The 14,152-nt window shown below is 52.7% G+C and overlaps 1 protein-coding gene and 1 long non-coding RNA gene across 2 annotated transcripts in view; both read right to left on the reverse strand.

Moving 5' to 3' along the window:
- Window positions 1-1,503: 1,503 nt before the first annotated feature.
- Window positions 1,504-14,152, reverse strand: part of LOC121102901 — a 28,736-nt gene continuing 16,087 nt past the window's right edge. The window contains exon 2 of the long non-coding RNA XR_005835019.1: window positions 1,504-2,478. This is a non-coding gene — a long non-coding RNA (uncharacterized LOC121102901). The remainder of the gene's footprint in view (window positions 2,479-14,152) is intronic.
- KCNJ5 (potassium inwardly rectifying channel subfamily J member 5) lies at window positions 4,467-10,035 on the reverse strand. Its single transcript, XM_008688309.2, has 2 exons — window positions 9,037-10,035; window positions 4,467-5,870 (listed from the first exon to the last, which is right to left on the reverse strand). Exons 1-2 carry the CDS (start codon window positions 10,004-10,006, stop codon window positions 5,548-5,550), a joined length of 1,293 nt encoding a protein of 430 aa, XP_008686531.1. The 5' UTR covers window positions 10,007-10,035; the 3' UTR covers window positions 4,467-5,547.

Genomic DNA, 14,152 nt, shown 5'->3' on the forward strand with positions numbered 1-14,152 from the left:
CTAACGCGGTCTAACGGGATGGCCAGGCTGTCACGTGTGGGTCCTCGGCCTAGCACGAGCAAAGACTGGGCCTTCTGGGCCAGAGTGGGTTTTCTGAGGGTAACATTCAGGTTTTTGTTTTTTTTACTACCAATGTGTGTATAGTTCTCCTTCCCCAGATTAACATCTAGGCCTGACTGGCAAACCGCCCCTCGAGGGATCTATTTCTTGGCCCTGGATGTCGTGTCTCCTTTCTGAGGCCGAACAATATTTGTAGTGCAGTCCCTGGCCAAGAGGCNNNCCTGCAGGCAAACAGCCAGCCCTTCCCAGAGCTTCCTGACCTTTGCATATGGTTTCTATTTTCCCTCACCACCAAGAAGGTGGTTCCCCCCTCCATATTACCAGGTACTTTGGCCCAGGGCTAATTTGGAGGCCCTGCACCCCCTTTGGCCTAGGTCACATGCACTAATCTGCTTATGCCTGGCTATAGACTGAACGCTTGTGTTCCCCTCTCCCCCTACCAGATTCACGTGTTGAATCCTAACCCCTAATATGATGTTATTAGGAGGTGGGCCTGTGAAGGGAACCAGGCATCTAGGAATCAGGAAGCGGGCCCTCACTAGACACACAATGTGCCGGAGCCTTGATCTTGGACTTCCCAGACTCCAGGACGGTGAGAAATGTGTGTTTGTTACTCAAGCCAGCCAGCCTGTCGTCTTTTTGTTACAGCAGCCTGAGCGGACCCAGACAGACCTGGTTACCACGGGCCGGCCACTGAACTAGACACGGGAGACGCTCCCACGCACGCCAGGGCCGCATGGCCCTTCGCAAGTTAGAACATTGCTTCTTGCTCTATCTGAAAGTCCTGGTGAGCCGTATTATCCTTTCACAACGGTTTGAGGGAGGGAGCGTCACTCAACCTCTTTTGAAAATCTGAACTGTTCCGTTCCAATTGGGTTGGCTAGAGCGGAAGAGAAGCCAATCAGTCGTAAACCCGCTACTGCTAATGACATTTTCAACAGAAACTTTTGGTCTTCACTGGAAAAATCCTGAAGCTCTGTGCCAGGATTAAATATCCCAGCGTCCTCTGCCCATGACCATCGTTCAGCAAGAGCGAACGTTTTGCCAATCACTGCCGTGAACGCAGACTGCCAGTCCTGGGGCTCCCGAAGGGGGTCTTGTAAACGTTACTCATGATTGAGGCAATGGAGTTTCCGAATATTTAACGATAATGCGTGTGTGAAAATGATTTGGGGAAAGGGAATGAACGGTCTAATAGGAGAACCCACGCTGCTTACGTTCCTTGCTCTCTACTTTGCTACAGGCTGAGCCCTGACCCCGGGTCTGGCTCTCCTCAACCCAGTCTCCTCCCACCTGTGCCCACACTCTCACCTCAAAGCTCCTCCAGATACTGAGGCTGCATTTTTAGACTAATGAGAACAAGAAGGACACGTTTGCTAATACTGGTAGTGACTTTGAACAGGAAACCAGAGGCCATTTTTCAAAATGGGAAAGAACGTTCTGTAAGATCAAATCCACTTTATTGGATGAATTTTTTGTAGCAGTGCAAGGGTGTTCTCTTTAATAAGATTGACAAATCTTACACAGGGAGAAAGAGATTTGACACAGCAGTTTAAGGAGATGTGGTTAGCAAAAAAAACAAGCCGAGCAGACTAAGTGGCTTCTTCCGGAAAGCAATAATTCCCCATCTAATCTCTTTTCACAGCTCATTAATTCTCAAGGCATCAGAGAAAGGTGTTTCCCAATTATCCTGCCACAGGAGAACACTGCTGGTGGATGGAGGCTGACGTTCACAGCACAGAAATTGGTCATCTGAGGAGGTGGGGCTCTCCTTAGTCCTGCCCCAGCTCCGGAGACGTCCTGGAGGTGGGTGTAATGCACGCCGATGGCCTCCGTACTTGCTTGGGAGGAGCTTGGCTCACAGGCCCTCCCTATTATCATCTGTGGCCTTGAGCGAACGAATTAACCTCTCTGCACCTCGCTTCTCTCATTGGTAACAAGGGGTTGCTAAGAGCTTCTCTTTAGGGTTTGAGAATTACGTGCAATCCTCCAGGTGAGGCACCTAACCCCCGCCTAACCCCTAACCCACGTCGTGGGCGCTCCAGAAAGGGCGTATGTGCTGAGAGGTGTTCAGGGCATCTTAGGAGACAACAGGCAACTTTTTTTGGGGGGGTGTCTGTTTTTGGCAATTTCAGCACAAAAATTTCAAGTTGCTATGGCTCTCACGTGAGACCGTGGTGGAAGCAGGCTGGAAAGCAGGACCCGGGATAAGGACTGTGAAAGAAGGTGCCCAGTTGTTACAGACGGTGAGCAGGGCGGGTTCTTCCCAGACAGATGCGGGCTTTTTCTCCTCCAACAGGGTCAACGGCTCAGGCCAGGATCTTCAAGCAGCAGAAGGAAATGACAGGACATGGGTTCTGGTGGCACATGGGTGGTCTCTGAAGGGGAGAGTCACGGGCGATACCCACTCTGCCTGGCCTGGAAACAGGGTTCAGGGTGATGCTGTCAACCCCTATCACGTGTCAGACTCACGGGGAGAGGAGAATTAGGGGCAACTTACCTTCTTCTGAGTTCTCAGGGGCTCCCCCCTTACAGGGGACAATTTCAGAGAGGGAGGTCTTGGAAGCGAAGACAGGAAGTTAGCTCCCAATGCCTTCAGGGACTGACCTGTGAGATCCCACTTTGCGATTTGGGAGATGTTGAAGCCTATGGGAGTTACCAGTGGGCTCACCTTACAGACTGGCTTAGCTCCACTCTGTGACCCATCGGAAGCGATGGGGGGCTCGGAGCTCTGTAGCTCGGGGCTGTGACCCACATGTGGCTGGGGTGCAGGTGATCCACTGGAACTCTGGCCCTCACTGGACTTTACATTGAGTAAGTGCATGTTTACACGAGAACTTCCAGAAAACTCTCTGAACGATGTTTCTAATTTCAGTCGTATCAACTGCACGTGAAGAAGGGTTTCCTTGGGATATGAAGGACAGTCTTCCTGCGTCTGGATTTCCACGAGGGAAAGCAGCGAATGTGACTAATCCCAGTCACGTGGGCTCTGACCTCTCAGGGAGCTGGGGTGTATTGATCTCATCTGCTTTTCTCGCCTCCACAGCTTCAATGATTGGCAGAGACATGACAGGGCCTGGGTTCATGGAGGCCACAGCAGAGTTAGAGAACTGGAGAGTGGCTCGCTCGGCCAGCTGGGGGATGTTTTAGAGGCAGGTGTGAAGCAGGCCCTGAGCTCCAGTCCAGCTGTAGGCTAGCTTCACCTGTGGTGTCCCCACCCTTGCTTAGCTGCCTCACTGAGGGCTCTAACCCGCAGGCACTGATGGGTTTTGACTAAGGCCGGTTTTAGATCTGCCTTGGGGTGGGGGATGGGGGTGCAAGGAAATAGTCCTGCTGGGCAAGCCCTGAGTCTTCCAGGAGGCCCCAAGGTGAGTACCGACACCCCCACACTGACAGTTCCAGCTGTAGCTCCTCCCACCCCAGCTGTAGCTCCTCCCATCCCAGCTGTAGCTCCCCCTACCCCAGCTGTAGCTCCTCCCACCCCCAAGGCACCCCATCTTCATAAGGGACTGCTGGCCCTAGATGCCTGATAGCATGCAGTTCCCCACCCAGGTGCTCAAGGCTGCCTTGTTCCCTTTTCCATGGGGGCAGGATTCCAGTGCATTCCCCATTCCCTCTGGACCTGCTTCCCCACAGAAAAAATGCCTAGAATCAAGATTCAGCCCCATGCCCCGGGCAGGAAGAGCCCCGCTTTCTCCCTGTGTCCCTGCCCCTCCTCTCAAGACCCAGGCCACGTGTCCAAGCACAAGGATCCCCTTCCTCTGCTATGACAGCCCCACGAGAGGCAGTTCCCCACCTCAGGCTGCCTGCCTCCTCTCTCACCAGCCCCTGGACCTAGAACACCCAGCCTGAGGGCATGTGGGCCTGAGGTCCCCTTTGCGCGGCCTTAACCTCTGCCTCACTCTGCTGCTTCTCTCACTCCCAGGGAAGGCACCTCATAGCAAGCAGGAAAATGCTTCCGTTGTCGAAGGCCAGCTGAGAACTGTGAAAATCATAATTCTGTGACTCCATAATTCTGTGGCCAGGAAACGTTTGCAATCTGTCTCCAGGTCTAGGTCCGCTAATCAGGAGCCTGTCTGCGGCAACACATACCAGGCGCGCCGCGTTGACAGGACAGTCAGCACCGGCCGCCCGTCCTCCTCCTGGGCCTCCAGACTGGAAAAGAAAAGCCCTCTGCAACTTGTCCTTTTTAAGGCTCTTCTCTGCTCTTTTCTCTTTTCTCTCTTGAGGCTCCCCGGCTGCCCGATTCTCCCATGGATTGCCTTCACCCATTTCCTCCCCTTCCCTCTTCTGAGGCTTCATCCGGGCTCTCCTGGCCCAGCCTGCAGGGAGCAGGCCCAGGGGCTTCTCTGCTGGCCCTGAAGGCCAGGTCACACCCAGGAGCCCCCCACCCCCACTGTGCCTCACATCTGCCTCCCCCAGATAGGGGCGCTGAGCTGAAGTCAGAATATCTCCGCGATGATTGGTGGGGATGCTTATTTTAAGCATTTAATTCCTTGCCCCTCTGTTTTTCTCCCCACTCCCGGTTCAGTTCTGACTGGCTCATCTTGCCTTCGGAACCCCAGCTTTCTCCGTGGATCACACCCCAGGCTGAGGCGGTGGAAGAGAGCTACAGTGAAGGTTATAAGTACTTTGAGATTCTGGGGCCGAAAGTACCAGAAAAGAACAGGTCACTGGTTTCTTCGCTGGGTGGGAGCAGCGGGCCACGGTGCGGTCGGGAATGGCCAGGACGTGGCTGACGACAGCTCTACATGTGCTTGGGGGTGCAGTGTGGCCCAAGCCACCTTCTGAGGGTCACTCTAAGGATATCGGTTATCTGGTAGGCTACACATGACACGTGGAACACAGCAGAGGAGACACACATGCTTCACAGATGCTTACGGACCATTAGTGAAGGGCCTGGTCCTCCATAGCTCTCAGGAAGTGGACACTGGTCTGGGAGCCGAGAGGAACTGCCTGCATGAGTCGCGTGGACCCTGACCCATGAGGTCTGTGAGCTCACCCTAGGACCAGGGGGTGGCACTTCCAGGTGGGCAGAACCCACAACAAGCCTCAGGGCGGTAGGAATGAGGGGCAGGCCCTCTCTAGGTGTCAGCCCCTGGAGGAGAGCTGCTGGTTGGTCTTGAGACCCAAGGAGGGAGGTGACCCCGGCCAGTGGGCAGAGGGAAGTGTGTATGAAGACAGAGGCCACCCTGTAACTCTCATTGTGGGGAACCCCATCCCGGCCTGGCCCTGAGCCGTGCTGACAGGAGCTGGGAGGAAAGAGGTCAGCACCGCCTCAGGGGCCCAGGCAGGGGGCCACCTGCTCAGGGAGGCCTGAGCTAGGAGCTTCCAGGACGGGATACACTGTTCCTCCCCACAGAGCCTTGATGGCTCCTGGGCCCCCCAAACTGCACCCTCAGCTCATTCACACCCTCCTCCCCCTGCTCTGCAGCTGGTGCTGGGCTCAGAGGCCAGGGAGAGGAGGTTCTGGGGTGAGTACAGTCCTCACACAGAGCCCCTGTTCTCCCGGGACCCACTCAGACCCTCAGGCTCTTCCTCTCCCTCGTGCTCAGCCTCTGTATCCAGCTCTGTCTCAGCACAGCCCCCTGGCAGGGGCGGGCTAGGGAGGTACTGGAGGAGCCGGCCTTCCCGCTTCATTTCTGCCAGCTCCTTGGCACAGCAGCTGGGCGTGTTGGTCTCGTACGTGTCATGGAAGGTGTTGTAGTCCACCTCATAGAAACCCTTCTCCAACGTGAGGACTGGTGTGAATCGGTGGCCCCAGAGCACCTCTGTGTCCATGTAGGAGCTCCGTGCCTGGCAAGTCATGCCTGCGGGAACAGAGGGCACAGGTGTTAGCATTAGCCACTGCCAGCCGTCCATTGTCCGTCGGGTCCAGCCGGCCAGCGAGCCAGCCAGCCGGCCTTTGTCGTAGCTCTGCCTGTGCTAAGCACCATGGAGGCGCAAAGCTGCATGAGACAGTGCTCGCCCCGAAGGAGCTCAAGGTGTGGTAGAGGCGGAAGGTTAGAACCCAATGTGCGAGGTTCTGGAGTAGGCTCCTAGAGACTGGAGTGGATGGTTCTGGAAGAGCCAGAACCAGGGACATGGTTCCTGAGAACAGCGTTAAGGTCTAGAAGATTGAGACACAAAAGAGGCAGGGAAAGGGTTTGAGCAAAGATAAATTCACATGGAGCGAATGTAGAGAAGCTGACAGTCTTGTAGGACACACAGGGATTGTTCTGGGTAGACACATATGGGCAGAAGCCTTGCTCACGCTCTCGCTCTCTCTCACACACACACACACACCCCTTGGCTCCTTGATGGCAGCATGCTCCAATGCCTCCATTCCCTGTCTCCTCAGCCCTTGCTTGCCTATGTTATTTTTAGGTGTTGCTTTCTCTCCGGGGAGGAGAGCAGATTTGTTTATGGATGAGGGAGCCTCTGTGCTTGGGGTCACAGGAAAACAGCTTGCTGATATTTAATCTTCCGGCCAAGGAAGGTACTGGCGTGTGCTCTCGGGAACGAACGAGAAGCCGGCTCCAGCTTCCCAGGGTGGGCTTTCTCTGGTGGGGGCCTTGTGCACAGACCCAAGTGCAAGGCTACTTCCCACCCACTTGTGCTCCAGTGCTGGGCACCCCCGAGGTGCCCCCCACACCGTGGGCTTGCAGCCTACTCTCTGTTCCCAGGGTGTGGCCTGGGCCAGGCCCTTCCACTCAGTCCTCCCCCATCGTTGCCTGGCAGAGGCGTAGAGGCCCGAGCTGAGCATTGATCAGCCTAGACCCAGACCAGGTGTCTGCAGGCTCGGGGGCCTCAGGAAAGACAGCGGGACCCCCACCGGAACCTGCGGGCCACAGCTCCTGGAGGCCTTCCTGTTCCGTTTCACCCCTTGGGATGTGGCAGTGCTCCCCCCCAGCGAGAGACACCCCCCCCCCGCCCCCGTGTCCCTGGCAGTCATCTTCCCATGCATTTGGGAAGGAAAGAAGCCCCTGTAGGGGCCAGGCACCGTGCTTTACGTATGATACTCCATCGAATCTTCTAACTCCCTCAACGACCCCGTGAGATGTATTATGCTCATTTTGCTGATGACTTAAGCAACTTGCCCAAACACACACGGGCCAGTTATGGTAGAGCCGTGAGAGTCCAAACTCAACCTGCGTCAACAGCACATGATTGGCTCTGTGATGTGGCCACCAAGCCACTGAAGTCGTGGAGGAGAGAACAGATGTGGGTGGGGGCTTTCCTTCCCTTGTCTCCCAGGGCTCCCTGCAGTCACGGGAGGGGAGGAGGTCAACTAGACAGGGCAGGGCACCTGGGGGCCACTGACTTTGAAGGATACTTAGGGGAGGGACCAGTTCAGCTGGGTCACCACCTGATCTCTCCACGGTGGGGGTGGCAGTGAGGGCATGGGGGGGAGTATAAGGCACAACTCTCCTGTTTGTCCCCACATCTCTGACCTGACCCCTCCTCTGTGGCCTCAGAGTGGTTCTCTTCTCCCCAGAAACTCAGCTGGTGTTCTGATCCCAAGCCCGGCACCAAGGGCAGCGTGACCTGCGGGCCCCCAGCTCTGCCGCAGGCTTCCTGCATCCTGACTGTCCTTGGCCCCAGGGGCTCCCTCGGCTGCCACCATATGCTGCCTGGCCAGGCTCCAGCTCCCAGCAGATGGCCGAGCAGCCCCCTCCGTGCCAGTACCCGGAGCCTGCTGGCGCCCCCAGCCAGGTCCCACAGGCTCCAGCCGAATAAGAAGGTCTGTGGATGCCCCGTCTGAGTTTCCCACGCAGCAACCAGCTTCCCAAGAGGTGAGGAAGGCTTGTTTGGCCATCTTTGTGACAGGCCCCTGAAATTTCAAAGCTCGAGATTTGTAAGTGAAAAGACCTGAATCAAACACGAAGCTGGGCGACACAGCGTCTATGCCTGTTAAATGGGGCTGGCGTGGTCCTGCGGTGTCGTTCCAAGAATTAGAAAAATATGTATCATTCTGAGCCTGAGTGAGTTTTTCTACAAGTGTTCAGTCTACTGGGTGAAGAGCAGACAAAAGATGGCAAGAGGAAGAAAAGGAATAAGAAGCGGGGTGCAGGGTGCCGCTGGAGGGCTCCTCTCCCCAGGAGTTCAGGCAGCAGTGGTGGGACTGGGGCCTCGTGCTCCCGCTGGCCGTGGGCTCCCCTGGCCTTTGAGGAATGGTGGGAGCTCCTGGCTGCCAGCTGCCCGTGAGGGCTGGTAGCTGAGCAGGGAGGTGCTGGGTTGGCCACAAAGAGGTCATGTGCTTGGGCCCATGTGGAAGCAGGTGTACTGTTTTCGGCTGGGTCCGTGTTCACTCAGCCAGCCTTCCCCAGGGAGGCTCAGGGCAGCCTTCTCCAGAGGGCAGGCAGCCAGAAGAGCTGCTCCCACAGGCCTGGGGTGTAGACATCTCTTCAAAAAGAGGATTCTGTGACTTTGGGAAACCTCGTGTTTGGGAAATGCCACACACTAGCCTCTTCTCACAGAGTGGTTCGCGGCACGTAGAGACACCACGGAGTCCTGCTGTGAAGAAGCCTGTGCACCCTGTTTCACTGTATTTCTCAATACAGAGGGAAGACACATGCCCCAGGATGGGGTGGGGCAGGGTAGCCTGTTGAAAGCAAGGGCCAGCTTTGGGGTCCCCTGCCTTCACAGGCATCCTGGCTCTATGACTTGCTCTTGGACAAAACTAGACCAATGCCTTGCGTGTCTGTGCCTCTGTTTCTCTATCTGTAACCTGAACATCATCTCACAGGGGGTGGGAAGGCATTAAGGGCGATGCTATATGTTTAAAGTTTAGAACTATGTCCAGAAGTTAGAGGATGCAGTAAACATTAGCTGTTGTTATTACTCCGTCTTGATTGAATAATGATACCCCTCAGATCACCATTACAGATTGGGCTGGCTGAGAATCCTGGGATTCTCAGCCATCTTCCAGTCCTGGTGGCCTAAGCTCCCAGCATGTGGGAGGGTTCTGTGGCCAAGGAGGATAAAGCGTCTTACCTGTTGCCTCCACCATCCCTTCTAGAATGACCACGACTTCAAACTCCTCCTGATCCAGCTGGGCCCGAGACATCTCCCAGAAAGGGCTCTTCTCGTTGATCTCGTGGGAGATGATGAGTGGAGACACCAGGAAGAGACGGTCATCCCCAGTGTCGAAGCCCACGTTGATGTCCGTCTGGTTCAGGGGGATGAACTCCCCTTCTTTGGTCTGCCGGGACTTGATGAGCTTGGCACGGATGGAGGCCTCCACAATGTGGGAGTTGCGAAGGTCACCCACCCGGAACATGAGGCAGAGCTTCTCATCCCTCATGGAGATAACCGCATTGTTGGAAAACATGAGGGTCTCTGCTCTCTTCTTTGGCTGACTGATCTTGACGAACATGCACCCTACCATGAAGGCATTGACGATGGAGCCAAGGATGGCCTGGACCAGGAGGAGTATGATGCCTTCTGGACACTTCTCTGTGATTACCCGGAAGCCATACCCGATGGTGGTTTCAGTCTCAATGGAGAACAGGAAGGCAGACACAAAGCCACTGAGGTTTTCAACACAAGGGATCCACTCCTGGTCACCAACATGGTCCAGATCACCCCGGATGTAAGCAATCAGCCACCAAATGAAACCGAAGAACAGCCAAGTGATGGTATAGACCATGGTGAAGACAAGCAGGTTGAAGCGCCATTTGAGGTCCACCAGGGTGGTGAAGAGGTCGCTCAGGTACCGGTAGGTTTCCTGGACGTTGCCATGGTGGACGTTGCACTTGCCACTCTTTTCCATGTAGCGCTGGCGGGGCTTCTTGCCTTCCGCTAGCAGACGAGTACGGTCGGTGGCGATGGGGAGGTAATCGCGGGCCTGTTTGGGAATCTTCTTTGGGTCCCTGGGAGTGACTCCAATCTCCATATCCTGGTTCATAGCATTCCTAGAATCGCCAGCCATGGCTGGGATGCGTTGAGTTAAAAAAGACATCATCAGTGAAGGGGACTGTGCTGATTCACAGACACACAAGACTTCAAGGTCACTCCTGCCTCTGTGCTCTCAAAGGCTCTCGTCTAGTGAAGAGTGGAACCGACTGCAGAGTTCTCAAAGGCAGGGACCATGGTTTTATATATTATTTGCTTGTATCCCTGGTGCCTACGACAGGTTCAAGCACGTAATAGCAGCTCAACAGTTGTTTGTTGCATAAGTAAATGTGTAGTGCAAACTACACGTTGTGTTGAAAGGATTTAAGAAATCTGGGAGCAATTAAAAAAATAATTATTGCAACAATTTATTAAGTGCCTGATCTCGTCCATGCATGATACACAGACTTGTCACTCATTATCGCAGCAACCGGTTGGAGTTGGAGCTTGATCTCCACTGATTGCTTATGCATCATGCTTATTTCTAGAAGTCTCTCCCCCTCCCTTAGAAGGTAAGCTCCACGGGGCACAGTTGTGTCTGTTTTGTTCCCTCATACATTCCAAATACCCAGCAGGTAGCCCGGGAACATACTGTGTACTCAAAAAAAGCACTTGTTGAATAAATAAGAAAATAAATAAGAGTCCCAAAGAGGTAAGTGGTTAAGTGATACCTGGGCCACCAAACACTTACCTGGCAGAGCTGATATCTGGATTCTTGCTCACGGGGCCCAGAGCCTGAGCTTTTTTCTTTATATCTCCCTGTCTCTTTTCTTTGTGTCTCAGATCTTAGCAGCAGACAGAAAGGAAAAGGCAGTGAGTGTCTGATTCACCATGTGGTCACTCCTACTGTCTGAGGGGGGAGTCTGTGGCTGTCTGAGCACTTACTGATATGACAAATCGCTGTGTAGACCCACCATTAAAAATCTGGACACAGTAATCCCCTGCCCTCTAAAAAACTGAAATGGACTAGATATTAATGCCCCTAAGGATCTCCAAAGGGCTGTAAACTTATATGTGGAAACAAAAACAAACAAATGAAAGCCAAATTCACAGATACGGACAGCAGGTTGGTGGTTGCCAGGAAGAGGGTATATGGGGCGAGCGAAATGGGTAAGATGGTCACAGGGTACAAACTTCTAGTTGTAAACTAAGTCCTGGGGATGTAATGTATAGCGTGGCGATTATAGCTAACAACAGCGTGCTGTATATCTGAAAGATGCCGAGAGGGTAGGTCTTCAAAGTCTTCATCATGAGAAAAAAATTATAATTATATGCGGTGCCGGATGTTACCTAAATTAATGGTGGTGATCATTTCGCAAAACATACCTATATCAAAGTCATTATGTTACACACCTTAAGCTAATAGAATGTTACATGTCAGTTATCTCAATTAAATATCTCGATAAAAAATAACTTTAAAAAAAGGCTGTACCATGTTTTGGAGTATATGCCATACTTGAAAGAAACACCCAGACACCTGTAATAGTCCGCTGTTTTTCTGATATTCTGCTCACTCCTGTTGAAAATACTTTAAGACTCTGATGGAGCTAGGAAAGACCACAAGAATCTCCACAGCTAATATCACAGCTTAAATTTCTGAGCGTTCACGAGCCAGGCACTGTGCTAAGGAATTTATATCCATTAGCTCATTTATAATCCTCACAACAAGGGTATCAGAGAAGTACTGCTATTATCCCTCCAATCTTCAGGCAAAGACGAGGAAGCTCAAGCAGTTCAGTGTCTGGGTTAGGGTTTGAATCTAGGTTTCTCTGGCTCCAGCCTGGGGTCTCCCAGTACCCACCATGCAGAGGCCAGCAGACATTGCTGTTCCATGGCTCCTGCTTAGACTGATAAGCTGGTCACTCCAGAAAGTTCTAGGGGCTTCTGATCCTGGGGGAGTTCACCTGAGGAGATGCTATTACTCAGCCCTTCATCTTTATAAGCAAGCTTGTCTTAATTTCACAGGTAGTCCCTCTCCCTGGAAAGTGTCCCTGATAGAACAACCCGGATGAATGTTCTATAAGCCATGCAGGAAGATTTCACCCATCGTGGAAACTCAGATGATCCTGGCAGACCTTTATATTTGCTGCCTTGGTGGTTGTGGTGATTTCAAGGTAACCTTTGAAATATCATATTGAAGGGTCATCCGAAGGGCTGTTTGTCTCGGACGTCTGTTGGCCATTTCCCATTCTGCACAGGGCCACCTGCTCCCCGCTCCCTCACATGGCAGTTACAAAGATAAATGAAACGAGGAGCAGGATACTTGGTGCTGCTTTGCAGAATCCCAAACATGATTTTTCTCTGCCCCTAGGTCGGAGACTGTTTACAGAGAACTCAGGGATTCCCAGAAAGGGGAAGAAATGCCGCTACTCCCTATGCCCTGGGGGCTCCTGGGGATCCCAGCTGTTGGAATCCAGATTGGTGTTTGGGGGGCCTCCCCAAGCCCCCGGTGTTGGACAGGGCAGGCCCAGTGCTGGCAAGAATGAGTCACTGGTTAGGGCACCTGGCAAAGCACATTCTGCCCTCAGCTCTTCCAGAGAAATAGCTTTTCTGCTGATTTTCTGCACTGTTTCCTTCTTTATTTTTAAATATACTTTCATATGTTCTTGTAGGAGAAAGCCTTGCACTGTCCTAGAGACGGAGAAAGGTTTTCTAGGACACCTCAGTCAAGATGGGAGAATTTTCTTGTGTCCAGCAGACAGGGAAAGGCTTCACTTCTGATTTGATACTGGCATCCATCCTCCAAGCGTGCTAGAATCATCGGCAGAAGTTCTTCCTCGCTCAGCCCAGGGTGAGACCTGGGTTCTAGCTTAGCTTCCAAGAAACGTGTTCTGTGACCCAAGGAAAAATAGTCTTCATTTTCTTTGCCTCAGTTTACTCTGCTATAAACCCCAGATAATATTTTCTGCCATTCCAGCCCTGGGGCCATTATGAGGACCTAGGGCAAGACTGTATGAATACAAATGTAAGTATAAATATACATGTAAATATCTATTCATAAACTCTTCCTTGAAGTGAAACTTAACGCAATGCCCCTCTAACCCCTATTTTAGGGATGAAGAAAGAGACACGGAGCCTCTAAGTCAAGTATCTAAGGCCCCAGTGGGTCACTTGCCGGGCGGGCGTCACGCTGACGGGTATAGAACCTCCCCTCCCCAGATTTCTCCCTAAGAGTAAGTGAAATGCCCACTCTAGACATCTTGGCCTCCAGTGCTGTGAGCCCATTATCTCAAAAAGAATTTTCAGGGACAATGGAGATGAGCTTTTGAATCAGATTTTCAAGATGTATTCTATTCATTTATGTACCCATTCAGCAAGCATTAGTTGAGGAACCGTGAATGTCCAGCTTCTGTGCTGAGAGCTGGAGACGCAGCAGTGAGTAAGACGAACGCAAACCCAGCCTTCGTGTGGTTTATAGTCTAGCAACTGCCCCCTTTGCTCCCAGGTGTCTGAGCAGAACTGCCTGCGGGGAGAGAGGCAGGGGGAAAGGCTCTGGGCTGGAGGAGGCAGGCAAGGGTGACAGCTGCTGTCTGCAGGACCAGGGAAAGGCACTGACGGGAGCAAATCCCATTAAAGCTCATCAAGCCTGGTGCTGCCGTTCATCTGGAATCCTCTCCTGTGTCTGGGACTAGGAAGCGTGCCCGGACATGATTAAAACTCTTGGGTAGACAGAGCCTGAAGTCCAGCAGAGTGGTTTAAACTCTTTGATATAGAAACACAAACGGAGAAAGAATCAAAAGAGGCAAAATCAAAGGAAATTGTATTTTAGGTGATGCGTGAGTGGGTCTGACATCCTTGCAAGTGGACCGCTGTCTTAAGAATCCCAAACAGGGGCGCCTGGGTGGCACAGCGGTTGGGCGTCTGCCTTCGGCTCAGGGCGTGATCCCGGCGTTATGGGATCGAGCCCCACATCAGGCTCCTCTGCTGGGAGCCTGCTTCTTCCTCTCCCACTCCCCCTGCTTGTGTTCCCTCTCTCACTGGCTGTCTCTCTGTCAAATAAATAAATAAAATCTTTAAAAAAAAAAAAAAAAGAATTCCCAAACACCCCCGCCACACACACAGTGTAGAAAGCCCTGTGTCAGGGGGGTGCTTTTTCTAGAAAGTCAGGAGCCTGTGGACACAGCATCTTGATAGAAACTGCATTTGGAAGTCAGCAGGGTTTCTTGAATGGAGCACTGGGCTAGGAGTCTTTTTTTTTTTTTTTTTTTTTAGAGAA

Source organism: Ursus maritimus, unplaced genomic scaffold (assembly GCF_017311325.1).
Source record: "Ursus maritimus isolate PB19 unplaced genomic scaffold, ASM1731132v1 scaffold_16, whole genome shotgun sequence".
NCBI classification, from domain to species: Eukaryota; Metazoa; Chordata; class Mammalia; order Carnivora; family Ursidae; genus Ursus; species Ursus maritimus.

Bases quoted from the DNA above. Each gene is read 5' to 3' on its own strand.
- KCNJ5 (XM_008688309.2), bottom strand. From the start codon at position 10,006: ATGATGTCTTTTTTAACTCAACGCATCCCAGCCATGGCTGGCGATTCT. The intron at 5,871-9,036 runs GTAAGACGCTTT...CTGTTCCCGCAG, and splicing joins AGGGATGGTGGAGGCAACAG to GCATGACTTGCCAGGCACGG.